The 26,897-nt window shown below is 37.0% G+C and overlaps 1 protein-coding gene across 1 annotated transcript; it reads left to right on the top strand.

Moving 5' to 3' along the window:
* The first annotated feature begins 24,668 nt into the window (after positions 1 to 24,668).
* Positions 24,669 to 26,036, top strand: LOC113184116 (sperm motility kinase 2B-like). Its single transcript, XM_026390711.2, has one exon. The coding sequence runs from the start codon at positions 24,669 to 24,671 to the stop codon at positions 26,034 to 26,036; it is 1,368 nt and encodes a 455-aa protein (XP_026246496.2).
* The last annotated feature ends 861 nt before the right edge of the window (positions 26,037 to 26,897 follow it).

Below are 26,897 nucleotides of genomic sequence, written 5' to 3' on the forward strand. Positions count from 1 at the left end.
AGGAGTATGATCAGCCCCTCACATATCTGATGAGATTTTGTTCAGAAAAAAAACTACTGAGATTTCTTACTAGCTTCTAATGACAGATCCAAGATAAAAGAGGTAGAAGTTAGGAGGAGGTAAATTGCTATTCAGTGAGATATAGTACAAGACAATCAGGGTTTTTTTTTTTAATAAAAGGAGGTAGTTTTAGAAATGTATGATCTCTCCATCTTTGGAAATCTCCATGGAAAAGTTAAATGTACAGAAGGGTGAAATAATTCCAATAAAGGCAGTACAGCTGGCATGTGGTTTCTTTATCCTTATCACCTAGTCAGCATTTTTTTTTTATCTTTTAGATTTATCTAAAGAAGAACTTGTCACTGCTATAAAAATATCTAGTTGTAGCATGCCATGCATATTTGTCACATAATATACCAAATGCATATTAAATATTGACTTCAACACACATGTATGCAGCAGTCAGTATGTTCCATGTATTTTGCAAGATGGAAGAGATAAACAAGGTAAAAGGATAAACAGTGTGGACCTTATGGAAACCCTCCTCTTCTGATGCTAATCCCCACTTTTATAAGAACTAGACAAGGGTAGGTACTAATTGTAATTGAAGCACAAGGTAACTGTGTTCAGATGCATTTGTGTGTGCAGGGGTAGGGTGGTAGGAGGTTCTACTAAGTATTTATTCTGAAGATATAAAATCCAAGATGAGTCATGTAGGCCACATAGTATTTAGCTAGATAAAAGGGATTGAAAGATTGGGAGAAGGGTTGGGATTCTTCTCTTCCAGGCATACTCTTCCCTTCCAGACATAGGGAAGAGTATTCATAAAAACCAAAAGTTGTAAAAGGAATGAGAAAAAGACATGAATACTCCATGTGATTAAGGAACTAAAAAAATGCAGTAATTATATTACAAAACAGTTATTAACTCCAAGTTCCATAATATCAACTTTCAACTTAAACATGGTATTGACGGCCCTAGAAAGTGAACTGGTATTAAAGCATTTGTTATGTAAAAATGAATTAACATATATTGTGAAATAAAATATATATTAGATAAAAATGAATTGATGTGTATTTGGGGGGTGTGGGTACCGGGATTGCGCTCCACACTGAGCCACTTCCCCAGCCCTATCTTGTATTTTATTTATAGACAGGGTCTCTCTGAGTTGCATAGCACCTCACTTTTGCGGAGGCTGGCTTTGAACTTGCAATCCTCCTGCCTCAGCCTCATGAGCCAGTGGGATTAGAAGCCTGTGCCACTGCCCCCAGCTAATTGATATGTATTTTGAGTGTAGGGGGGCGGGATGTTGACATCAATTGAAATTGTGACTCTTACAAGTGTTAAGTAGGGAAAAGCACATAAGGTTTGGTAAGAAATATTTTTGTTTGATCTAAGAGAAATTAAGGATGGAGGAAATCATTTTAATCATATAACCAATCAAGGGTTAATGTTTTTGTGAAGAACCTACATGAGGCATGGGGAGAGGGTATATGTTATTATCAAAGTAAAATATATCAATTCAGCCAAGGACAGTAGGGGCCTGCCTGTAATCCCTACTAGCTCCAGAGAATGAGGCAGGACAATCTCAGGTGTAGGATCAGCAGGCAACTTAATGAGACCCTGTCTCAAAATAAAAAGTAAAGAAGGCTGGGGATGTGGCTCAATGGTAGAGTGCTCCTGGGTGGTGAGCCAGGAGCCAGGGCAAGCCCCTCCCTGCAGCCTGGCAGGCACACAATATGGATTCCCCCCACACACCAGAAGTACTTCACTCCACACTTTAGCTACAGATACCCCACTGAGCATGCACAATTAAATGACTTCAGTCTTCAAATCAGAGAGAAGGAAGTAAGGCAAACCTGAATGGCAATCAGGACTAACCAATAGCATCATTACTTTTCAAAATCGTAATTAACAGAAATTTGGATCAATAGCGATAGTGCTTTTCCAAACCCTAATTAACATAAGTTTGGACCAACTGCAGTGACCCAAGTGCTATATAAACCCCTAGATTAGCACACTCAGGGGAGGAGGGGAGAAAACTTGTTATTGAGTCTTGAAGTGTGTTCTGTTCCTATTCTTCAATAAATCCTACTGTTACACTCATTCATCCTGATTTATGGATTTCATTTTTGAATTCACAAAACAAGAACTTGGAAAGAAGAAATTGATGGGGAGCTGCTGGGGTCAGCCACAACAATGGAGGGCGTGGCCCACCATTAAGAGTTGCACACTTCTTGGCTGTAGAGGCCTGCTACAGACCCAACCACCAGCAGAATGGGAGACACTCCTGCTTAACCTGCCGGCAGCTGTAGAGAACTGGGTTTCATCTCAAAACTTTGGTTTTAATATGTACAGACCTCCAAAACTTTTAAAAGGACTTGTATATTAGCCACACCTTGTCACAGTCTTATTGGTAAAAATCATTCCCAGTATAAGATGCACAATATGTGGATCAAATATGTTTAGCTTTAATACACCAAATTGGTTCAACTTTCTCTATAAATATAATAAAAATCCTGCTTTTTATTTTTGCTGTTTTTTAAATTAGCTATTACCTTTTTGATGTTAACAAAACAATGTGGATACCTTAAAGTTATTTTTATCATTGCATAAAACAAATACAACTGGTTTATTTAAAAATACATATGATAAATATAAATAAAAAAGGTTTATTTTGAATATTGACATTAAGGAAAGAGAGGGAAGAGAGACCTAATTTACATTTTCAATACCATGAAGATTAGTGAGCATTTAGAGGATATTGGGGGTATCATTCATGCACAGAAAGACACCATTTACAAAATGATACCTTCATGCCTAGAAGAGTTATTTTACCTAATGTGGTTTTCTCACAGGGAATAGTTTTCTCTTTTCAGATGCATAACATTGTTTGAATAAAAGGCAGTATGAAAGAAAGGGACAGAAGTAATCTATCTTTTGTGTATTGATTATAATTATTATTAATCTCAGTGATTGCCACTGATGAAAACAGAATTATGCCTGCTAAAATGGTGGAGTCGCTGCTCTCAGAGTTAACTTCTTACTTTCCTTTTACATATTTATTAGGCTTTCACGAAGTACCCGATTAATCTTCAGAGTCAAATTAGCTAGCCCATCAAACATTTGTCGCATCAAGTACAGACACTGGCAATTCTAGAATAAAGTGATGCTCTGCCAAATTTATTCCTGAATGAGAATCATTGTTTATGTCAACTCAGTTTAATCCGACAAACTTTACAGTTGATTGATAGACATAGTTTGTACCTCACCCACTTCTAAGAAAGAATTTTATTTGTTCACAACAAATAACATGCATGCTCTCAGAGCATTCCCTTTAATCTCATAGTAAAACTCTGGTTGAGGAAAGCATCTTATGCAGCAGGCTGCAGCTAACAGCATCACAGAGGAATCATAGTCTAACCTCCAAAGAGGTGATAAGACAAATTCTTCAATGCAAACTCAAGAAAATGAAAACGCCCACATCACTTATGAGCAGTATTTACAGACAACAATAGGATTGACGAATTACAAAAGGAACACAGTTAAATTCATATGAGCTGATCACTTAGCTATTGAATGTAAAATAACAATTCTCTTCAAATCTTTAAGTCATCTTTATCATATGAAGTAGATATTAGAAATCTAGCATATGGATTTTTTATTTATACAAACCAAGGATATTAAGATCCAAGGTTGAGTTTGAGGGTCATCTCTATTCTAAAGTAACAATTTTTTCTTTGCAGCCTAAGTCTCATGCCTTTCATCCATCAATTTGAAATATCATTCTGAAAATCTTAGTTCTTTTCAGTTTTGCTTAATTTACATTTGCGGACATAATGCGGGATCCTGGGAAATTCTGGAAGAAGTTATCTTACATCTAAAAGGAACTAATAATCTTCAGAGTTATCAGAGCTTAGAAAGATACTAGAAAAACAATGTGCTGAGACAGATTCCTTTAAGTTCAGAATTTTGTGCTCTGATAGTCTAAGGCAGGCATGAAATTTAGTGATATTCAATATCTTTATCCCTTCAGTTGTGTGTGGCTCATTGTACCCGCTGCTTTTGACATAGAATGTTAAATTTTTACCTCAATTTTTCTTTTTTAAAGAAATATATAAAATAAAGATGTGTCGGTTTGAGCTGAGAGGCAATAAAGATAAGCAGTCACAACTTTACCTTCATGTGATTCTTAGCTCTACATGCTATTGATTTATTTTACTGTGAAAAAAAGTCAATATCACAAAAGTAACAAAATAAATTAGGTAAATTATTAACAAGTAAGGTGAATGCCACCTATTTTCAATGACTATCAAATTTTTTTACACCTTACTTACATTTGTTTATCATCTATGTATCAATCAATGTTGCTCAAGTATTTAATTTGCATGCCACTTCTCTGTTATAAACTTCATATCTCTAAAGGTATGGGTTTTAGAAATATTACTAAATTAAAATCATTTCTTGATATCATTCGATAACAGACCATAATTAAGTTTCCATGGTTGTTTCAAAAGAATTTTTTTGCACTTGCTTATTGGCTTAGAGAGGACCTGAAACAGGGTCCACTCAAGATCTTTGATTGTTATACTTCTGAAGTCCTTTGACCCAGAGCGAATCATTCCAGGATTCTCTTGTTGTTATTTATTTTTTTCACTTTGTTGCAGAAGCAGTCAGTTGCCCTGTAGAAAGTTTTATAGGATGATTTGTCTGCTCGTTTCTTTGTGGTGTCACTGGCTTAATCCTCTGACACCATCATCCCCATTTCATGGAAGTTACCTCTGGATTCAGATTCCATGTTTGGGGTAAGAATGCTTTGGTGGTCATGCCATCATCCCAAGAGGCAGGCAATGTCTGCTGTCTGTTTTGAGCTGTTGCTTTGTGGTTTTCTGTTATGTCACCTAATATTTCTGAGTTTCCCATCAACATTTTCTCTCATGGTTACATTCATCGTGATTATTTCTTGATTTAGTTATCTAATTAGCTATGACAAATAATTTTTTCTCTTTTTTAATTTCTTAAATAATTTTCTTGGAGCTCATCTATTAAAGAAAAAGAACTTCTCAACTAAAACTATATGGATACCATGAAATGTAGTTAGTATGAAAGAGGTAGAATAAGTTGTCAGTGCTCTAATTATTCCCCATAATTCCAAATGAATTTTGCTTCTTTTGTCATTTTGGTTTTTGCTTATTTTTATGTGAGTCATTGTGAACTTATAGAGGTTTTATGTTTAATATGTTTAGTATTTATATTGTTATTCCTGTTTATGGACATGATGACATCTTTGGTAATTATGAGCTCTTTCAAGTTAGTCAATCTTTCCTTTTAACGTAAATTGCCATTTTCTTGCTTTCAGACATAAGTACACTAAGCTTATCAACTTTCCTACCCCAACTTTGGAATCAGTCATCCATCAAAGGAGCTGTTATTCCCCTTGGGGGAATGGTATTTAAAAACTATAACCTGGATACAAAGGTAGGAATTGATTCATGAACTTGCCCATCCTATTTTTTCAGGGTTCACAATGATACACTTTGTACTATTCCTTCCGAAGCTTTCATGGTAGGTGCAACAGAAGCAGCTACTGTGTGTGCCTTCTAATTTTCTGTTCTTAATTCAGGCTTCTCTTCATCATCTAGAAACAGTTTTACTAAGCATTGTCATTATCATCCTTTAGACATCAATAGTAAATATGCACTAGTTGAGTGCAGTATTTTATATAGAAGTACATTATTAAAGGCACTTTCCCTAAGAATAAAAATTCAGCTAACATCTGTATCACTTAAAATTCTCTGGCAATAATAAAACAAGTAAAAAATAAAGTAAAAGGAAAAATTTTAAAAGCAAAATTGAAAAGTAAAGGTAAATTTTAAAAGTTTAGTAATAGATTATATGCTGTGGACAATGGTAAGTTTAACCTTTAAGGCCCCTGTTTCTATTATTTCTCTGAGGATTGGCAGTTATCATGGGAGTAACACACGTGATTCTTGTTTAGAATCCAGCTTTCTTTACAAAAGAAGCCTAAATGGATTTCTATAGTTTATTGTAAGAACAAAAATTGTATAAAGCATTCCTTTTGCTATTCCACGTGGAACAAAGCAGAAACATTACCACAAGTCTCAGATGGTTTAGAACTTGAGCAGATATGAAGAAATATCGAAGCAAACTGCTTTATGCCAGAGGAATGTAGAGGTCAAATGACTTCTCACTATCACAAAGCACAGGATCCAGCAATATGAAGAATTCAGCCCAATTCCTCTGTATTATCACATGCTACTCTCTCCAATGAGGGAGTAAATTTAATTGCTATATATTCTTTCAGTTTTTTAAAATCCTATAAAACAGTACTATAAAAGAATTTTCCATAACATTTTTTTAGGTATTGATAACAACCATGATGCTCTCTTTACATTTTAATCTAGTTTCCAAAGCTATAAAAAGTGTGTATGTATATGTATATGCATGGATGCATATTAATATACTAACATGTATGTGTAGTAAAAAGTGATTAAATGATTAGATATGACCAATCCTAAAAGCAGTCTGTTATATGTGAAATTTTTATAGTAAGTGGACATGTAATTAGTTGACTAGGATGTTTTTCTCTCTTAAGAAACCTTTAGGATTTTATAAATTAGTTTACAGGAGATATGAGTAATCACATTTTGTGTTGTCTTATTAAACAATTTGGAAAACTAAACCAAATTCAATCACCAACACATGAAAAGAAAATTACTTTCTAGATATCAGCCTGACTTTCATCCTTCAAAGAACACTCTGACATTAGATGTTGATAGTTTAGCAGAAATTCTGGGGCCCAGGGCTGTTTTACAGCAGCTGCTTTATTGATCTAGAGTGCATTCAGTTATTTGTCATGGTCTTTTCTAAAAATTTAACTGGCTTGTGTCCAAAAGTGGAAGAAAAGAGCAACAAATGCTTGCTGTTGCCTCATAGCAAAATAAACCGCTAACTCTGCCATTATCCAGGGACTTGAGACTCTCACCATCTTCAATTCAAATATTTCAGTAAGATAAAGATTTTCAAAATTACCTGAAGGCTAGGTTCTATAAAAAAAACAGTATATTGTCATAGTTAATGATATAGCCTTTAGACACAGAGCGACTTAATTGCTTATTAACTATGTGATCTGGGGCATATTCCTTAGTTTTTCTAAGCATTGATTTACTCATTTGTAAAATCAGAATAATAATGTATTCTCTGCAATAATACTTCTCTGAAAAAATACATGTACTATGACTTGTTCATAAAATGTTTTCAATAAATATTAGCCATCAGGGTTTTGAAGATGGAGGAATAGAGAAGGTCACTGTCTTGGCTGCTCCATAGTGTGAAACCAAGAAAGCAAACAGGCAGATTTTCAGCAAGGTGGGTGCACAAAAAAAAGGAAGGGAGACTTTACTGGAACTGAATGCTGGACATTCAAAGCAGACTGAAGATCCAAGAGGTTGAAGAAATCCCCAGTATTACAGCTGCAGGCACCAGTCAGAGATGCTCCTTCATGAGCAAAGTGGAAGGATAAGGGAATTAAAGGAATCCACCTTTTTAGGAGGGCTGAGTCGTTTTCTGGGTTCAGAGAGTTTAGAGATCAATGGCACTGCTTGACTAAAGTGAAAGATGTGCTGCATGATATTCTTGTACAGGAATGAAGCCACCATTTCTCCCATGGTAGGTGCAACAGAGGTGCCTACAGAGGACAGAGAAAAGAATCATTTTGCTGGTACAGTGTGGGGGCCAGCAGATAAGGGAGACAATTCCTGGCAAATTGAATTTGTCCTGAAATGTAGGCCTTGCAAACTTACCCAGTATGACACAGAGGGTACCTAAGAGACCAGGAGAAAACCAAACTTACACAGGAAACAACTGGTCATAGAACTCCACCTGCCCTCCCTCTCTCCTTTCAATCTGGATATTTGTAGGACCACCTGTGAGATGCGTCTCCTTGAAGTTTCTAAAGGGTGGGGGAAGGAGAAATTGAGTTTGGAGACTAAAACCAAAACCAGAAAACTTGGGGTCCACGGGTATCATAATGTACTAAGGAAAGGCTCCTCCACCACAGGAGGGGATCCCAGTGGTGATCCCTGGTGTGCATTCTTCCAGTGTTGACTGGCAATTGCTGGGCTCTGGAGATGTGCTGATTAAAAATCTCCAGATGAATTGGCATTCTGTGAAGAGGTTGGAGCCTACCTGAAGCTAAACCCCTCCTCTAGGATTTCCACCTATGGGATTACCTCTCTCACTCTTGCTCCTGAGGGTGCAGCAAGCATCACACTCCAGACCATTCCACTTAACACTGTTGAGAAGGGAGGCTGAGAATCTTTTGAACTCCGATGGAAACAATTCTTTAACTTTTCGTCAAGATCTTTCCCCCTCCCCCCCTTTTTTTTCTTTTCTCTGTTTAATTGTGACCTAAATAGTTCATGGACATTTATACATAGTCACATTTTTTTCTTTCATTTCTACATTTGTGAAGCCAGTTAGTTTTTATGGATCAGTCTTTTGAGGAGTAGGATGTTTGATTAATATATCTCAGTTTTTCACTGTATTCTTTTATTTTTAATTTATTTTTACCTTTTATTTTTTCAGTTTTTACTTTATATTTTTTCTTTCACTTTTGTGTTTCCTGTGATTCTCTTTATCTCTTTTCTTATGGTAGCAGCCGATCTACATTCTCTCTTTCACTCTTCCTTCAATATATTTTACTTCAACCTTCTTTCCTCCTCTTTCATAGTCATCACATCGACATCACTTCTTTTTACTACTTGACCACCACTTGAAATTGCAAATGCTTTCTTAAATTTACTGTTTGTATTGGAAGAGATAAAGATCATATATCTGTTTATTGTGACAAAACATCATAGATATCATAGCAGGAGCTATTTGGTTTAGTGTTGTATAGTGTTTGCATTGGTTTCTGTTATTATTTCTCTCTCCCTAAATGGTGAGTTACTGGAAACTTTCAGGGACACTGTAAGTCCACAGGGTAGAATCTCAACTGATTCAAAACTGTTACATGGGTAAACACACACAGCATAAGAAAGCAAGAGAACAAGTCACACAAGGGAACAATCCAACAACACCACAGTGAACAAAATGTCAGAGAAGGAGTTTAGAATGTACATAGATAGACTGATTTGTGAGATAAAAGATGAGTTAAAAAGTGAAATCAGAGAAAAAATATAGGCAGTGAAATATTACCCCAGTAAAGATAGATTTGGGGGGAAGGAGAAGGAGAAGGAGGAGAAGAAGAAGAAGAAGGAGGAGAAGAAGAAGAAGAAGAAGAAGAAGAAGAAGAAGAAGAAGAAGAAGAAGAAGAAGAAGAAGAAGGAGGAGGAGGAGGAGGAGGAGGAGGAGGAGGAGGAGGAGGAGGAGGAGGAGGAGGAGGAGGAGGAGGGAGGAGGAGCTCAAAATGAAAGAATCAATAAACTAAACTAGAAATTCAATGGAAAGCATCACCAACAATCTAAAATACTTGAAGGACAAAGTTTCAGGCAATGAAGAAAACATATATAATCTGGAAAATAAAGTTGACCATGGAGAAAACTTCCAAGAAATATGGGAAAACCTGACAAGACCAAATTTAACATCTATTGGGATAGAGGAAGACTGAGAGATATAAACTAAAGGAATTCACAGTAATTTCAATGAAATAATATTGGAAAATTTTCCAAACCTAAAAAATAAAATGGAAAATCAAATACAGAAGGCTTACAGGACCCTAAATATAAAAAAACTTACAATGGACTCACACCAAGGCACATTATAATGAAAATGCCTAACATACAGAATAAGTATATAATTTTAAAGGGTGTCAGAGAAAAATGATAAATCATATTTAGAGGAAAACCAATATGGATCTCAGCTGATTTCTCAAACCAGATGCTCAAATCTAGGTGGTCTTGAAATAATATATAATATACTATATTACATACATATAATACATAATATAGAATATACTACTATATATAATATATAATATAAAATATGTGACTTTATCACAATAAACAGACATATGATCTTTATCTCTTGCAATAAAAATAATCTCTGGAAGAAAATAGATACCAGCCAAGAATACTACACCCAACAAAATTAAGCTTCAGAATTGATGATTAAATAAAAACCTTGCAAGATGAGCAGAAGTTAAATGAATTCACAATTAGAAAGCCTGATTTATAATATATGATCAATAATAAAATATTTCATGAAGAAGAAATGAAAAATAAAAGTGAAAACCAGCAAAGGGAAGAGCTACACTACAAGAATAGTCAATCAAAGGAGAAACTACCTCAAATTAGAAATAAATAAAAAAGATAGGAAATAAATTGTTTCTCAATAATAACATTGAATATGAATGGAAAAACTCATCAGTCAAAAGACATAGACTAAAAGACTGAATTAAACAAAACAAGACCTAGTAATATTCTCTCTCCAAGAGACTTACCTAATAAGCAAAGAATCCACATACTGAAAGTAAAAGGATGGGAAAAACATAGCATTAACATTTATCTCATAAATCAGCAGGAGTTTCTATCCTCATACCAGATAAAGGGAAATCAAGCCAAAGTTAATCAGAAGGGACAAAAAAGGACATTTCATACTACTTAAGGGAATTATACATCAAAAAGATATAACAATCTTAGATATTTATGCCCCAAATAATGAAGCATCTACATATATTTACAAAAAAGTCTCAGATAGATAACAATACAATAGTGCTGAGTGACTTTAACATGATTCTCTCACCACTGAATAGATCTTCCAAACAAAAACTAAATAAAGAAGCTATAGATTTAAAAAATATATAATTAATTCTTTTTTTTTTAAGTGAGAAAGAATTCTGTTTTATTTATTTATTTTTTTCTTTCTTTTTCTTTTTTTTTTTTTTAATTGTTGGTCGTTCAAAACATTACATAGTTCCTCATACATCATATTTCACAGTTTGATTCAAATGAGTTTTGAACTCCCAATTTTATCCCGTATACAGATTGCTGCATCACATCAGTTACCCTTCCATTGATTGACATATTGCCTTTCTAGTGTCTGATGTATTCTGCTGTCTATATTATTCTCTACTATCCCCCCTCCCCTCCCCTCCCCTCTAATTAATTCTTTATACTTAAATACAAATATAGAAAATTGCATCCATCAATGACTGAATATACTTTCTAATAAGCAGAACATGGATCCATGTTCATATCTTAGGTCACAAGGCAACTCTTAACAAATACAAAAAATATAAATAGAGATAATATCTTTCAAGAAGTATTCCCGGAGATCCAACATGGCGGTGGGCGAGGAGAGATCAAGTCTCTGACCTCTTCAGCTGCGCAGGCATAGGGAGTCGTAAACTGTCTAAATGCTGTTTGCTCAGGATCACTAGGCAATGCTGAGCTGACGTGGATCTGGGGTGAACAGTTTGGGCCTCTCAGAACACACACCAAGCCCGGCCGGGGGCCAGCCCCAGCGGGGTCCAGGGAGTCCTGAAGGAGGAGTGGCGTCGGCGAAATGATGAGACAGGAGTCGTTCCCTTTGAGCGATCTTCAGAGAGAGAGCTAAAGCTGCTTTCTCTGGGTCCCCTTTTATTACAATTTTTTCATCATTATAGATTCACAATACGTCATTGATTATATAACTTAAAACTTTGCCAAGACATGACATTTCCTTAACCATGATTGAGAGCACACCGATCTACATTCTTCCAGGATATGACCCCCAGCCATACAATCATCAAAGTACAGAATCATCAATAAAACATGTCACCAATTTACATCCTTCAGATTTTCCCAAGATATGTTATTTCCTTATTAACTAATGCCAAACTACGTAACCAGACTCTAAGTTTCTTAGCCAATCATTAACCTAAAGTACACCTGCACTTTATTTTTAATCTAAAATTCCCATCTAAAAAAGTCCCTTTAAATCTTATATTTAAAATGTCCTAAAGTTTATGAATCATCCTTAAAGCATATCAGAAACCTATATAACTAAAGAATAATTTCTAAACTTAGGAATCTAAATAAAATAATATTTCTAACATTATTCTAAAACTGTGTCTTATAAAGCTATTTTAATTAATTCCTAAATTTATTCTCATAAAACTGGTTGAGCTGCTTTCTCAGAGAGTTTCTTTTGTTTCTCAGTCAAGGTACACTAGTTCTCAAAGAATTTGTTTCTCAGTCAAGGTACACTAGTTCCCAAAGAGTTTGTTTCTCAGTCAAGGTGCACTAGTTCTCAAAGAGTTTGTTTTTCAGAGGATGATTGTTGTCTGTTATTAGGTTTGTCCACAATGTACTAAGATAGAAGAATAGCCTTTTATTTTGTCCTTGATATGCTGAGGGGTGGGTAGCAGAACAGCTTCCAAGGCATGAACTACCTGTTCTGTTCTAGCCATCTGAAATTTAATTTGTTTGGCATTTAACATACTCATGCCTCCTGTGAGAAACCTAAGCATGAAAATGCAAAGTCCCAATTACATAAAAAAGGGTCTCATGGTTTCGGTTACCCACCAACCAGCGTGGCTTTGCTAGCATTCATCCTCACTGTGACCCTGTCAAGACAGTGGGAGAGCGGCTTTGCCAACACTTTTTCTCACTGTGACCCTGTCAAGACAGTGAGTGGGGGATCGCCTTCACCAATTCCCCCTTTTTTATTTTTTAAATGAAGTAACTTTAGTTCCAGATGGGCTGAACGAATTCCACGACTCAGCAATCTGAACAGGACTGGAAGGACAGAAATAAGGACAAGAATAATTAAAATACTTAAACCACTATTAATTAAAATAGAAAATAAAGTTTTGCTGGAGACTAAAGAATTTAATTTGGAAACAAAAGTGTCAGCTAATTCTGGAATGGTTGTTTCTGAAATATATGTCTGGCTAATGTCTTTAATTTTTTCCTGTAATTCATCTATATCTAGAGTTAAATTAGTGTTTTCCCATAACCCTCGTAAATGACATTGTATCTGAGACCATGTTTCTTTAGAATAGTTATATGTGTGAGGAGTAACACAAATCCATTTATATTGAGAATGACATTTAGTTGTCATTCGAGTTTTTATGTTTTGAATTTGATTACCAATGTAAAGGACAGCCTCTTCTAAAGCATTAACTCTAGCTTTTAACTTCCTATCTATATGTTCCTGAATCATAAGTGCAGTAGAAATATTTTTTGACAACTGATTTACATGATGAGCAGTATGAACTTCTTTAACTAATGCAGTGGTGGAAGCAACTATGGACCCTATTATACCAATTAATGCTGAAATTCCTAAAATTAAGGTAGCTACAAAACTTTTAGGTCTAATTAAGGCTTGATTAACTAAATCTAATGCTTGTAACCCAGGATCATCATACCAAATAGAATCTAATTTAACAGGCAACATAACATAAGAAGGTTGATGTACAATTAAAATATGATTGGATATTGGCATGCTAGGATCAATACAATTTGTTAATGTACATTCTTCACAAACAACATCATAAGTTTCATCTTCTAATTTTGAAATCTTTAGCGTTCCTTGATTTTTAAGTAATATTGCATAAGGAGATCCTACACAAGCTGTAACAAAATGACTCTCAGGTACTGAAGAAGGCCTACTCATATATATTATGTCTAAAGAAGCCAATAATCTATAAAGTTCTGTATAAATCTGATAATGTTGTTTAATTTTAGTAAAATATAAAGGGGCAATCCATCCATCTGTGAACCATTTACCTATGGGTTCAAGTGGAACGCTCCTAATAATTCGTATTTGAGGAGTATCCCATGAAGGTGATGATAAAATTTTAGGAGCCTCATATTCAGATTTAGAAATAGAAAAATCATATATTGGAAAAGAAGAGTTTTTTGGAAAGATTTTAAATCCTCTTTTAATAAACATACATGTATGCCACATTGGAAATCCAAATTGTCTATCTATTTTTACCCGTGAACGATCAGGTTCTTCACAATCTTGAAACATAGGAGGGGGCTTTACTGATGGCAAATTTTGTTTAAAATCAGGAAAATCTAAAGTTAAAATAGAAAGCATCCAATCATCCATTATATCACTTTTTTTCATTTGGAGAATATGTCATAAAAATTCTATAATTAAGTGGTATGCAGCCCACAATTGGAATAATATTATAACTAAAACACAGAGGAGGTAAATGACTATGACCCTTAAAATTAAAATTATGAGTTGATATAGGAGTAATAAAAGAATTAGATTCACCCCCCAGGAGATTAGTATTATTGGTAAATACCTTAATATTTTCTTTTCCCCAAGTAGTGAGATGAAATAAAGGTGGATCAGGATAATATGCCCAATAATATTCAGAAGACACATTGGTTACCTGACAGGCAAGAATAGCTAGCATAGCAACAAACATTTTTTTCAGGAGTGCAGGGGTTTGACTGAGTAGAAATAAGTTCTCGAGCTTGATGAGTCAATTGTTTTAATTGTCCCCAAGTTGGTAATTCTGCAAATCTTGTAGAAGATGATCCTCTAAATAAGGATTGAGGGTCATCAAAGCTCATTCAAGAGAAAGATGGAATCAAGGTAGTCATCAAATCTTCCTCAGGAACCATGGTCAATGGTGAGGCGTGTCGGAGACTCGGAAGACACGATTTGTTTTGCTTTCTGGTCCGGAGGCTGGACATAGGGTCGAATCAGTCTGTCAGGAATCCAAATGGGGGAATCTGCGTCCTGTGGGAAGACACAAGCATATCCTCTCCCACAAGTTAGTAATACTTCAGGTCCTTTCCATTTACCTGTCAAAAGATCTTTCCATTTTACCAAGGGTTTTGCTGATATTTTTTCATTTTCCCAATGTCTTAACATGGGAGTTACTCCTTTATAATCATAATTAAGATGATTAATCACAAACAAAGCATGTTGTAAAACATGATGAGGAGAACTATATTTATATTCTCCTTCTTGAAGTTTAGTAATTTGAGCTTTCAATGTTTGATGAGCTCTCTCAACTATAGCTTGTCCTTGAGGATTATAAGGAATTCCTGTAGAATGAGAAATTTTAAACATATCACAAAATTTTTTAAAAGCATTTGAAGTGTAAGCTGGTGCATTATCTGTTTTTAATGCTTTAGGCATTCCCAAATATGAGAAACAAATAAACAAGTGTTGCACTACGTCTTTGTATGCTTCCCCAGTTCTTGCTGAGGCAATAATCACATGAGAAAAAGTATCAACAACAACATGAACATAACTTAATTTTCCAAATGAAGGAATATGAGTAACATCCATTTGCCATAAATCATTAGGTCTTAAACCACGAGGATTAACTCCCATGGGTAAAGTTGGCAATAATGATGGACAGGTTTGACAATTTTTGACAATAGTTCTAGCTGATTCCCTAGGGATATGAAATTGTTGTTGAAGGGCAGAAGCATTTTGATGATGTAAAGCATGACTAGCTGTAGCTTCCTGAACAGTAAGAATTTGGGGTCTTGTTAATGACCAATGCATTGCCTTGTGACAATTCTCCTGGTAAGTTAGAATGTCCTCGAATATGCCCTATAAAATAAGGATGTTGTCTATCTAAAACTAACTTCTGTAAAGAATTTAAATGATGAAAAATTGTAGTCTTATGTTGAGGAAGAGAAGCTGTTTCTATATGAGGAAAAATTTTCACAATATACTGAGAATCAGTATATAAGTTAAACATTTGATCTTTTAATTGGGTAAAAGCCATAATTACAGCTATTATTTCTGCTCTCTGAGCAGAGGTTTCTTCTGTCTGTTGAACATAGGTTTTATCATTAATAACTAAAGATGCTCGTCCATTTGAGGAGCCATCAGTGAAAACTAAAGCTGCTGGTTGAGGTAAAGGTTCAGAAAAAAATAATTTTGGAAAAATAACAGGGTTATTCTTAACTAAATATAACAAAGGGTGAGATGGCAGATGAAATTTAATATGACCACAATATTCCTGTAAAGCTATTTGCCAATCTTCAGAATGTTCCATAAGTGTATTTAATTGATCTCTGGAATAAGGAATCACCAAATTATGCATTTCTTTTCGAAATAACTCTTTACTTCTATGTCTTCCTTTTATTATTAATAAAGCAATCACAGTAGGGTATGAGCAAATAACCTTTTTAGAAGTAACCAGCATATGAATCCATTCTAAAGGACCTGACTGCCATAATACTCCTGTGGGTGTATGAGGAGTAGGTAAAATAAGAAAATCCCAAGTTTGAGTATAATCAACTCTTTGCAATTGTTGTTTATTAATAGCTTCTTCAGCTGCATTCAAGCTCCGGTTCACCTGCTTCTCGTGACTTAGCACTAATGATAACTGGTCGATCCTTCTGAACTTACAGAGGTAAAAGCCAACCAAGCCTTCATAGGCAGTGGCCACAGGATTGAAACGGGGCTTGGGAGAGACAGTCAGGACCCACCTGTTGCATTGGTCACCTGGCAAAGGGAATGAATGGTCACCATTTGCATGGGATACCACCATGGCAGAGAACTGACGTCACAGGCAGAGGAGATAACTTCATTGAAACCAGCGGCAACAGTGACTTCTTCCCTTCCCTTCTAATATCTTTCCCCCCAAGCATCAAATAAATTTATAAGAGTAAACAGTAACTCAGCAGTCAAACAGAACAAGAAGTAACATGAGCAACATAAAAAAGCAAGGAAGAAAAGGAGTACAAACAATGAAGGACAGCCTAAATATTCAGGAGGACCTAGAGTCATCAAAAAAATGGTCATATAAAGAACTCAAAGAATACCTTAGACAGATGGAATGGAACCTTAAAGAGGATACGAGACAGCAAATCCAAACAGTGAAAGAACACATTGAAAATGAATTACATAAACAGATAAAAGAAGAAGTTAAGCATCTTTATCAGGAGATAGAGATTATAAAAAAAATCAAACAATAATCTTAGAAATGAAGGAAACAATAAACCAAATTAAAATCTCAATTGTGAATATCACTAACAGAGTGTAGCAAGTAGAAGCCAGAACGTCAGATAATGAAGACAAAATATATCATCTTGAAAAGAGTCTAGCCCCAGAAAGGCTGGTAAAAAATCACAAGAAAAACATCCAAGAGATATGGGATAACATAAAAAAAAAAAAACTTATGAGTCATCAGGATAGAGGAAGGTACAGAGATTCAAACCAAGGGAATGAGTAACCTGCTGAATGAAATAATTACAGAAAACTTTCCAGAAATAAAAAAGGAAACAGATATCCTCAACATTGTAAAAGCTATCTATGCTAAGCCTCAGGCTAGCATCATTCTGAATGGAGAAAAATTGAAGGCATTCCCTCTAAAATCTGGAACAAGACAGGGATGCCCTCTATCACCACTTCTATTCAATATAGTTCTCGAAACACTGGCCAGAGCAATTAGACAGACAAAAGAAATTAAAGGCATAAAAATAGGAAAAGAAGAACTTAAATTATCACTATTTGCGGATGACATGATTCTACACCTAGAAGACCCAAAAGGGTCTACAAAGAAACTACTAGAACTAATAAATGAATTCAGCAAAGTGGCAGGATATAAAATCAACTCGCATAAATCAAAGGCATTTCTGTATATCAGCCACAAAACTTCTGAAACGGAAATGAGGAAAAACACTCCATTCACAATATCCTCAAAAAAAAAAAATACTTGGGAATCAACCTAACAAAAGAGGTGAAAAAGTTATACAATGAAAACTACAGAACCCTAAAAAGAGAAGTAGAAGAAGATCTTAGAAGATGGAAAAATATACCCTGTTCATGGATAGGCAGAACTAACATCATCAAAATGGTGATATTACCAAAAGCTCTCTATAGGTTTAATGCAGTGCCAATCAAAATCCCAACAGCATTTCTTGTATAAATAGATAAAAGAATCATGAAATTCATATGGAAATATAAAAGACCCAGAATAGCAAAAACAATGCTAAGCAGGAAGTGTGAATCAGGTGGTATAGCGATATTTTGGTACCAAAACAGGCGGGTGGACCAATGGTACAGAATAGAGGACACAGAGACTAATCCACAAAGCTACAACTCTCTTATATTTGATAAAGGAGCTAAAAGCATGCAATGGAGGAAGGATAGCATCTTCAACAAATGGTGTTGGGAAAACTGGAAATCCATATGCAACAAAATGAAACTGAATCCCCTCCTCTCGCCATGCACAAAAGTTAACTCAAAGTGGATCAAGGAGCTTGATATCAAATCAGAGAGTCTGCATCTGATAGAAGAAAAAGTTGGCGCCTATCTACATATTGTGGGGTCGGGCTCCAAATTCCTTAATAGGACACCCATAGCACAAGAGTTAATAACAAGAATCAACAAATGGGACTTACTTAAACTAAAAAGTTTTTTCTCAGCAAGAGAAACAATAAGAGAGGTAAATAGGGAGCCTACATTCTAGGAACAAATTTTTACTCCTCACACTTCAGATAGAGCCCTAATATCCAGAGTATACAAAGAACACAAAAAATTAGACAATAAGACAACAAATAACCCAATCAACAAATGGGCCAAAGACCTGAACAGACACTTCTCAGAGGAGGACATACAATCAATCAACAAGTACATGAAAAAATGCTCACCATCTCTAGCAGTCAGAGAAATGCAAATCAAAACCACCCTAAGATACCATCTCACTCCAGTAAGATTGGCAGCCATTATGAAGTCAAACAACAACAAGTGCTGGAGAGGATGTGGGGAAAAGGGTACTCTTGTACATTGCTGGTGGGACTACAAACTGGTGCGGCTAATTTGGAAAGCAGTATGGAGATTCCTGGGAAACCTGGGAATAGAACCACCATTTGACCCAGCTATTGCCCTTCTTGGACTATTCCCTGAAGACCTTAAAAGAGCGTACTACAGGGATACTGCCACATCGATGTTCATAGCAGCACAATTCACAATTGCTAGACTGTGGAACCAACCCAGATGCCCTTCAATAGATGAATGGATAAAAAAAAATGTGGCATTTATACACCATGGAGTATTACGCAGCACTAAAAAATGACAAAATAATGGAATTTGCAGGGAAATGGATGGCACTAGAGCAGATTATGCTTAGTGAAGCTAGCCAATCCATAAAAAACAAATACCAAATGTCTTCTTTGATATAATGAGAGCAACTAAGAACAGAGCAGGGAGGAAGAGCAGGAAGAAAAGATTAACATTAAACAGAGACATGAGGTGGGAGGGAAAGGGAGAGAAAAGGGAAATTGCATGGAAATGGAGGGAGACCCTCATTGTTATACAAAATTACATATAAGAAGTTTTGAGGGGAATGGGAAAATAAACAAGGAGAGAAATGAATTACAGTAGATGGGGTAGAGAGAGAAGATGGGAGGGGAGGGGAGGGGGGATAGTAGAGGATAGGAAAGGTAGCAGAATACAACAGTTACTAATAGGGCATTATGTAAAAATGTGGATGTGTAACCGATGTGATTCTGCAATCTGTATTTGGGGTAAAAATGGCAGTTCATAACCCACTTGAATCTAATGTATGAAATATGATATGTCAAGAGCTTTGTAATGTTTTGAACAACCAATTAAAAAAAGAAAAAAAGGAGATAATATCTTTCATCCTATCAGATAATAATGGAATAAAATTAGAATTCAAAAATAAAATAAAAATAGAAGCTATTCTAACACTTGGAGACTAATTATTACACTGTAGAATGACCAGTGGATAGCAGGAGATATCAAAGATACAATAAATAGATATATAGAGGTAAATGATAATAGCAATACAACGTATCAAAATCTCTGGGACACTATAAACACAGCTCTAAGAGGAAAGTTTATTGCATTGAGCTCATTCATGAAAAGAATAGAAAGTCATCAAATAAAGAATTTAATGTTACATCTTTGAGACCAAAAAAAAAAAAAAAAGAAGAACAAATCAATGACACAAGTAATAGAAGACAGGAAATAATTAAAATCAGAACTGAAATCAATGAAATTGAAACAAAAAAAAATTTAACACAACAGAAAGTTGGTTCTTTGAAAAGATCAATAATATTGATAAACCCTTAGCCAAGCTAACAAAGAGAAAGAGAGAGAAAATTCAAATTATAAAAATTTATGATGAAAATGGAAATATCACAAAAGGATACTACTGAAATACTAATGATGATCAGAAATTATTTTGAAAATTTATACTCTTATAAAGTAGAAAATCTTAAAAACGTCAACAAATTTCTAAAGACTTATGACCTCCACAAATTGAATAAGAATGACACACAATTTTTAAACAGATCAATTTTAAGCAATGAAATTGAAGACACCAACAAAAGCCTACCAACAAAGAAAAGTGCAGGGCCAGATAGATTCTCAGTCAAGTTCTACCAGACCTTCAAAGAAGAGCTAACATCAATCCTCCTCAAATTATTCCATGAAATAGAAATGGAGAAGATCCTTCCAAACTTATTCTATCAAGCTAATAGTCTCCAGACACTAAAACCAGACAAAGACACACAAATGAAAGAAAATGTCAAATCAAATATCCCTGGTGAACACAGATACAAAAATTCTTAATAAAATTCTGGCAAATTGCATACAAAAACATATTTAAAAGATTGTGCACCACAATCAACTGGGGTTCATCCCATGGATGCAAGATTGGTTCAACATATGGAAATCAATAAACATAATTCATCACATCACTAGATTTAAAGACAAGAATCACATGATTATCTCAAATGATGCAGAAATAGTATTTGACAAAATTCAACATCCATTCATGTTCAAAACAATTGAAAAACCAGAGATAGTAGGAACATACCTTAACATTGTAAAAACTACATATGCTAATGCAAGGCCAACATCATTCTCAATGGCGAAAAATTGAAAGCTTTCACTATAAAAACTGGATCCAGATAGGGGTGTTCTCTTTCATTACTTCTATTCAACATAGTCCTAGAAACTCTAATCAAAAAAAGTTGGAAAAAAGAAATTAAAGGGATATAAATAGGAAAAGAACTCAAATTATATCCTATTAGCTGATGTCATGATTCTATATTTAGAAGACACAGAAAACTCCATCAGAAAGCTTCTAGAATATAGCAGGATATAAAATTAATACCCATAAATCAATTGTGTTCCTATACATTAGTGATGAATCAACTTAAAAGAAAATCAGAAAAATAATCCCATTCAAAATAGCTTCAAAAAAATTGGATAATTGGTCTAGAAAAAGAGGTGAAAGACCTCTACAGTTAAAAACATGGAACAATAAATAAATAGATTGAAGTAGACTTTAGAAGAACAAAACATCTCCTATGTTCTTGGATAGGCAGAATTAATATTGTCAAAAAGGCCATAATAACAAAAGTGCATTACCTATTTCATGCAGTTACTATTAAAATCCCAATGATGTTTTTCACAGAAATAGAAAAAGCAGTCATGTAATTCATGACTGAATTCTTATAATTCACATAAGAGGCCCAGAATAACCAAAGCAATCCTCAGAGAGAAAAATGAAACAGAAGGCATCAAAATATCAGACCTTAAATTTTACTACAGAGTTTTAACAAAAATGACATGCTATTGGCACCAAACCAGACAAGAAGATCATTGGTACAGAATAGAAGAGACACAAAGACAAACCCACATAAATACAGTTATCTTATATTAGCTAAAGGTGCCATGAATATACATTGGAGAAAAGATGGCCTCTTATACAAATGGTCTGGGAAAACTGAAAATCAGTATTTAGTAGAACAATTTGAACCCCTATCTCCGTCCCTGCTACACAGAACTCAACTCTAAGTGGATCAAGGACCTCAGCATTAGACCAGAGACCCTGTCCTTCTAAGAAAAAGTAGGCCCAGATCTCCATCATATTCACTTAGAAATCAAATCCTCAACAAGACTCAAAAAGTGCAAGAAGTAAAACCAAGCATCAATAAATGGGATGATATCAAGCTAAAAAGCTTCTTCACAGCAAAGGAAGCAATAAAGAACATGAACAAAGAGCCTATATAATGGGAGAAAATCTTTTCCACCTGCATTCAGACAGAGCATAAATCTCCAGGATATAGAAAAAACTCAAAATGCCTCCACCAAGAAAAATCACACACACACACACACACACACACACACAGGAATGAGAAATATGAAGGGTCAACAAATACTCAACATCTCTAACAAGTAGAGAAATGCAAGTTAAAACTGCACTGAGATTCCATGTCACTCCAGGCAGAATGACAATTATCAAGAATACATCTAACAATAAATGTTGGCAAGGATGTGGAGAAAGAGACACACTGATATATTGGTGGTGGGACTGAAAATTGGTGTAACCGCTCTGGAAAGCAGTATAGAGAGGCCTCATAAATCTTGGAATGGAACCACCATTTCACCCAGTTATCTCACTCCTCAGCATATACCCAAAGGACTGAAATTCAGCATACTATAGTGATGCGACCACAACAATGTTTACAGCAGCTCAATTCACAATACCTAAGCTATGAAACCAACCTAGGTATCCTTCAAGACATGAATAGAGAAAGAAAATGTGTTAATATATACACAACAGAATATTACTTAGCCACAAAGAAGAATGAAATTATGGCATTTGCTGGTAAATGGATGTAACTGGAGACTACCATGCTAAAGTGAAATAAGCCAATCCCAAAAAACTAAAGGCTGAATATTCTCTTTAATGTGTGGATGCTAACAAAATAAGGGGTGGTGGAACAAAAGTTCATTGGATTAGACAAAGGGGAATGAGGGAAGGGAGTGAAGATGGGAATAAGAAAGACAGTAGAACAGATCAGACATAAGTTTCCTATGTTCACCTATGAACACAGGACAAGTCCACCTCCAGCATCATAAGAATAAAAAGTTAGACTCCATGTATGTATGATATGTCCAAATACATTTTACTATAATGTACAACTAAAAAGAACAAATTTTTAAAAATTAGAAAAAGAAATAATGGAAGAAATCAGTGGGACAAAAAGCTGGTTGTTTGAAATGATTAATAAAATTTACAAATTTGTAATAACACGGAAGAAAGAACAAATTTCCAATACCAAATATTAAATGGAATATTAATTACAACAGACCCTGAGGATATCAACAGTGTGATAAGGAAATAGTGTCACTGGGTCTGGGTACCATGTGTCTCCACCCCAAAGGGTTCATGTATCCCAGCTTGTTGCTCAGCGAGGTGCTGTTGGCCAGTGGAATCTTTAAGAGTGGACCAAGTGAAAGGTGATTGGCCATAGGACATCAGGAGTTTGCAAGGCCACACTGACTGAGGACATGCACTTCATTGATACGCCCAGGAACCTGTGAGTGTACAGATGAATATAGAAATGCCACGTGACAAACTTTGACATCTATGGATAAAAACTCATAGAAAATAGAGATAGGGGAGTTTAGGGGTTAAATTATGTCTCTCATAGCATTTCTATAGATTCTTGTCCCACTCCTAGGAATAAGGGCTTGTTTTCAGAAATGGTAATACTATGATGTGCTTACCCAAGACGAGGTCGTAAGGGAGGAGGGCAAGATTATGTTTCAGTGGGACCAGTGTCCTTATAAGGAGGCCTGGGTGGGCTGCTGGCTCAGTGGCACTGATGTCCTTATAAGGAGAGCAGGGTGGGCTTCTCATTCTCGCAGGCTTGTGTCCTTATAAGGAGAGCAGTGCAAGCCCCTGATTCACTGTGCCCTGTGTTCATTTTTGATTATCTTATTTATTTAATTGTTTTTTTACATAAAATATTTGATCTTCCATCCCCTTCATTTTAGGTATATCCTACAGGTGTTTCTGTGCAGTTCCCCTGGGCATTCCCTTTAACAGGAGATGGAGAAAGGACTCTGGTGTGAACCTCCAGAAGCACATCCTCCCTAACAGAAAATGCTCTCCTGTACCTCTCTACCTCCGTCCCCCTCAGTCAAGGTGCCACAATGTAGCACGTCTCCGTTGTGTGTAGGACCATGTGGGGAAACCGTGATGAACCTTTCCTCCCTCTCACCCCCAGGTGTTAATAGCATGCTCTATGGTGACTCAGGGAACAGAGCATTTTGTGATGGCATCACCATGTGAGTGAGGTACTGCTGTCCTTTTGACGCCAGTTATTTGAAGTTGGAAGAAAAAGGAATTGAATATCTTGAGTGGAGATCTGGTGTGTTCTGGCAAAGCACAAAGTTATTACAGATTTTTAGACTGAAAATGAAAAGTACATTGAAATTCCATACAAATTTTAATTTCTAAACAAGTAAATATCAGTCTCCATAACCCATTAAAGCGAAAAATGTCTGGAGTCCTTCCTTATTCCCATTCTGAAAATGGAAAAAGCTCTGGAGGCCCCCAAAACAGATGACCACAGGGGGTTATGGCCAGGCATGACTGGGCAATGACTGGCTCTGATGTCACAAGGAGCCATTGTGAGAAAGTCTCAAACAGCGGGTATATAAGAAAGTGGCTGCAGCTGGACTTTTGTCCATAAGTACAGGAAGCTCTTGGTGGTGACCTGTCGGACTCCCAGATAGTTAGCGCGTTTGGTGGTTGGTGGTTGGTGTTGGCGGTGGTCTTTGGATATTGGTTCTTTGATTTGGGTTTGTTGTTTTGTCTTGTTTTTGTTTCTGATTTGCATTTGTTGTTTTGGTCTGTTATTTATTTTTTTAGCTAGCCTCCTTCTTTGGTGTTCCGGCTTAGGATGGTCAGCCAGAGTAGAGAGACGAGTGTAGGGCTGCAGGGGCCCGGCTCCTGCAAAGAAGCAGTCTTCCAGGACCAGTATGAGGTCCTGAGGGACATTGGGTATGGCGGGTATGGCCAGGTAAAACTAGCCCGCCATCGCCTCACTGGGGCAGAGGTGGCAGTGAAAGTCGTGGAGAAGATAGAGCAGAACCTCCAGGTCCTCTGTGAGCCGGATATGATGAGGACCCTGGAGCATCCCCACGTGATCCAGTTGTTCCAGGTTATTGAGACCTCCAGCCACATCTACATGGTGATGGAGCCCGCAGGTGGGGGACAGCTAGTTAGCCACGTCCCAGAGGATGGCCTGCAGGAGGAAGAGGCCCGGCGGCTTTTCCGGCAGATGGTGTGTGCAGTGGGCTACTGCCATGCCCAGGGCATCGTGCACCGAGACCTGAAGCCAGACAACATCCTGTTGGATGCCGGAGGCAACATTAAGCTTATTGACTTTGGTCTCAGCACCAGGGTCAGCTCTGGGCAGAATTGGAAGGACTTCTGGGGCAGTCTCTTTCATCTTGCTACCAGATGTGTCCTGAAGCAAGCGTTTGAGGGCCCCCCAGTGGACATCTGGAGACTGGGCGTCATTCTGTACTTTATGTTGACAGGGAGGTGTCCATTTGTGGGGCCCACCACTCTGGCGATGCGGAGGCAGATTGTGCTGGAAACCTACTTTGGCACCCGCCATCTGTCTGTGGAAGCCCGGAGGCTCATCCACCAAATACTGACCCTGGATCCCAGGAAGCAGCCTACAGTCCAGCAAATCCTTCAGCACCCATGGCTGGCACAGGGTGAGCAGTATTTACCCCCTCGTTGTAGTGAGGCACTCCCCAAACACCCCGACCCTGAAATAATGACCATCTTGATTGATATGGGCTATGATCCTTACAAGATCTGGGTGTCTCTGGCCAAGAGAAATTTCGATACAGCCATGGCTACCTACTTAATCCTGAAGCACCAGAAAAGTCAGGGGGCAGGCTGCACGTTCCAGGGGAAGCCTGGGCCTCCAAGGGTTAAGCCTCGCCCACACCCTGTCCTCCCAAAGAGGAGTCACAGTGAGCCTGCCCTTCACACCTTCCCCTGTGAGCTGCAGCTGAGTATGGAGGACGGACAGACAGGGCAGAAGGGCCTCAGAAGGGCCAGCCTGCAGGCCATTCATCTCCCCTTCCTGCCTGCAAGCACCCCCACACCTGATACAGCCTCCCAGCCTGACACTGGGCCGCCCCATAACAACAGAAATCGTTGGAAGAGGGTAACTAGGAGGATTGCGGCCTGTGTCCGGCACCTGTGCTGTTGCCTGCCTCGAGTCAGTAAGAAGGTGGTGCCAGTGTAAGAGGCAGAAATGGGCAGATTCCTAAACAGTGTGGCTCCAAGGAAGGGAAGAGGTGAAAGACAAGACTGGTAGACAGCCAGAGCACCCTGTGCCCTGAGGGTCCTGACACCTGGGTGTGACGTCAGTGATGTGACTCTGAACAGCTGCAGGAGCCAGATGTGCCAGTACTTCAGGTCTCTCTGCACGGGCTCCAGCCAAGAGCACTTCTGCACCCCCTGGCATCAGGAGTCTCCTCTGCCCCCACCTGCCCAAGACATCAGAGACTGTTCTCCCTGGGACACTCCCCTGCCCTGCTCCTCTGTTTTTCTCCCATTCTTCTGAGATGTTTCTTAATTTTTTTTTGTTTGAAAGAAATTTATTATTGAATTAATAAATTATTAAATTTATTATCTGTCACTAACATGAGTATTATGTTCAGCATAGCTGTATCATGAAAGTTACTAATGGCTACTTTCCTCATCAACTCAGTTTATTGGCTGTTATGGTTTGGATATGAAAATTCTGCCCAAAGCTCCCATAGTAATGCAGTAGGTGACATGATTAGACTGGAAGAGCTTTAACCTCATCAGAGGAATAATCCAGGTGATGCATTAATAATTGGAATGCATTATTGTGTGGTATCTGTAGGCAGGTGGAGTATGGCTGGAGGAAGTGGTTCACTGGTATCTTGCCTTGGGGATTACATATTGTGGCCCTGGTGCTCTCTCTCTGTTACTCTGCCCCTCTCTCCCTCTCCCCCTCCCTCCCTCCCTATGCTTCATCTGTCATAAGCTGAGCAGCTTCCTGCCACACCCCCCACTATGATGTTCTGCCTTACCTGGGGCCCAGAGTAATGGAGTCAACCAGCCATGGACTTAGGCC

This window comes from Urocitellus parryii, chromosome 9, assembly GCF_045843805.1.
Source record: "Urocitellus parryii isolate mUroPar1 chromosome 9, mUroPar1.hap1, whole genome shotgun sequence".
Taxonomy (NCBI): Eukaryota; Metazoa; Chordata; class Mammalia; order Rodentia; family Sciuridae; genus Urocitellus; species Urocitellus parryii.

Bases quoted from the DNA above. Each gene is read 5' to 3' on its own strand.
- LOC113184116 (XM_026390711.2), top strand. From the start codon at position 24,669: ATGGTCAGCCAGAGTAGAGAGACGAGTGTAGGGCTGCAGGGGCCCGGC.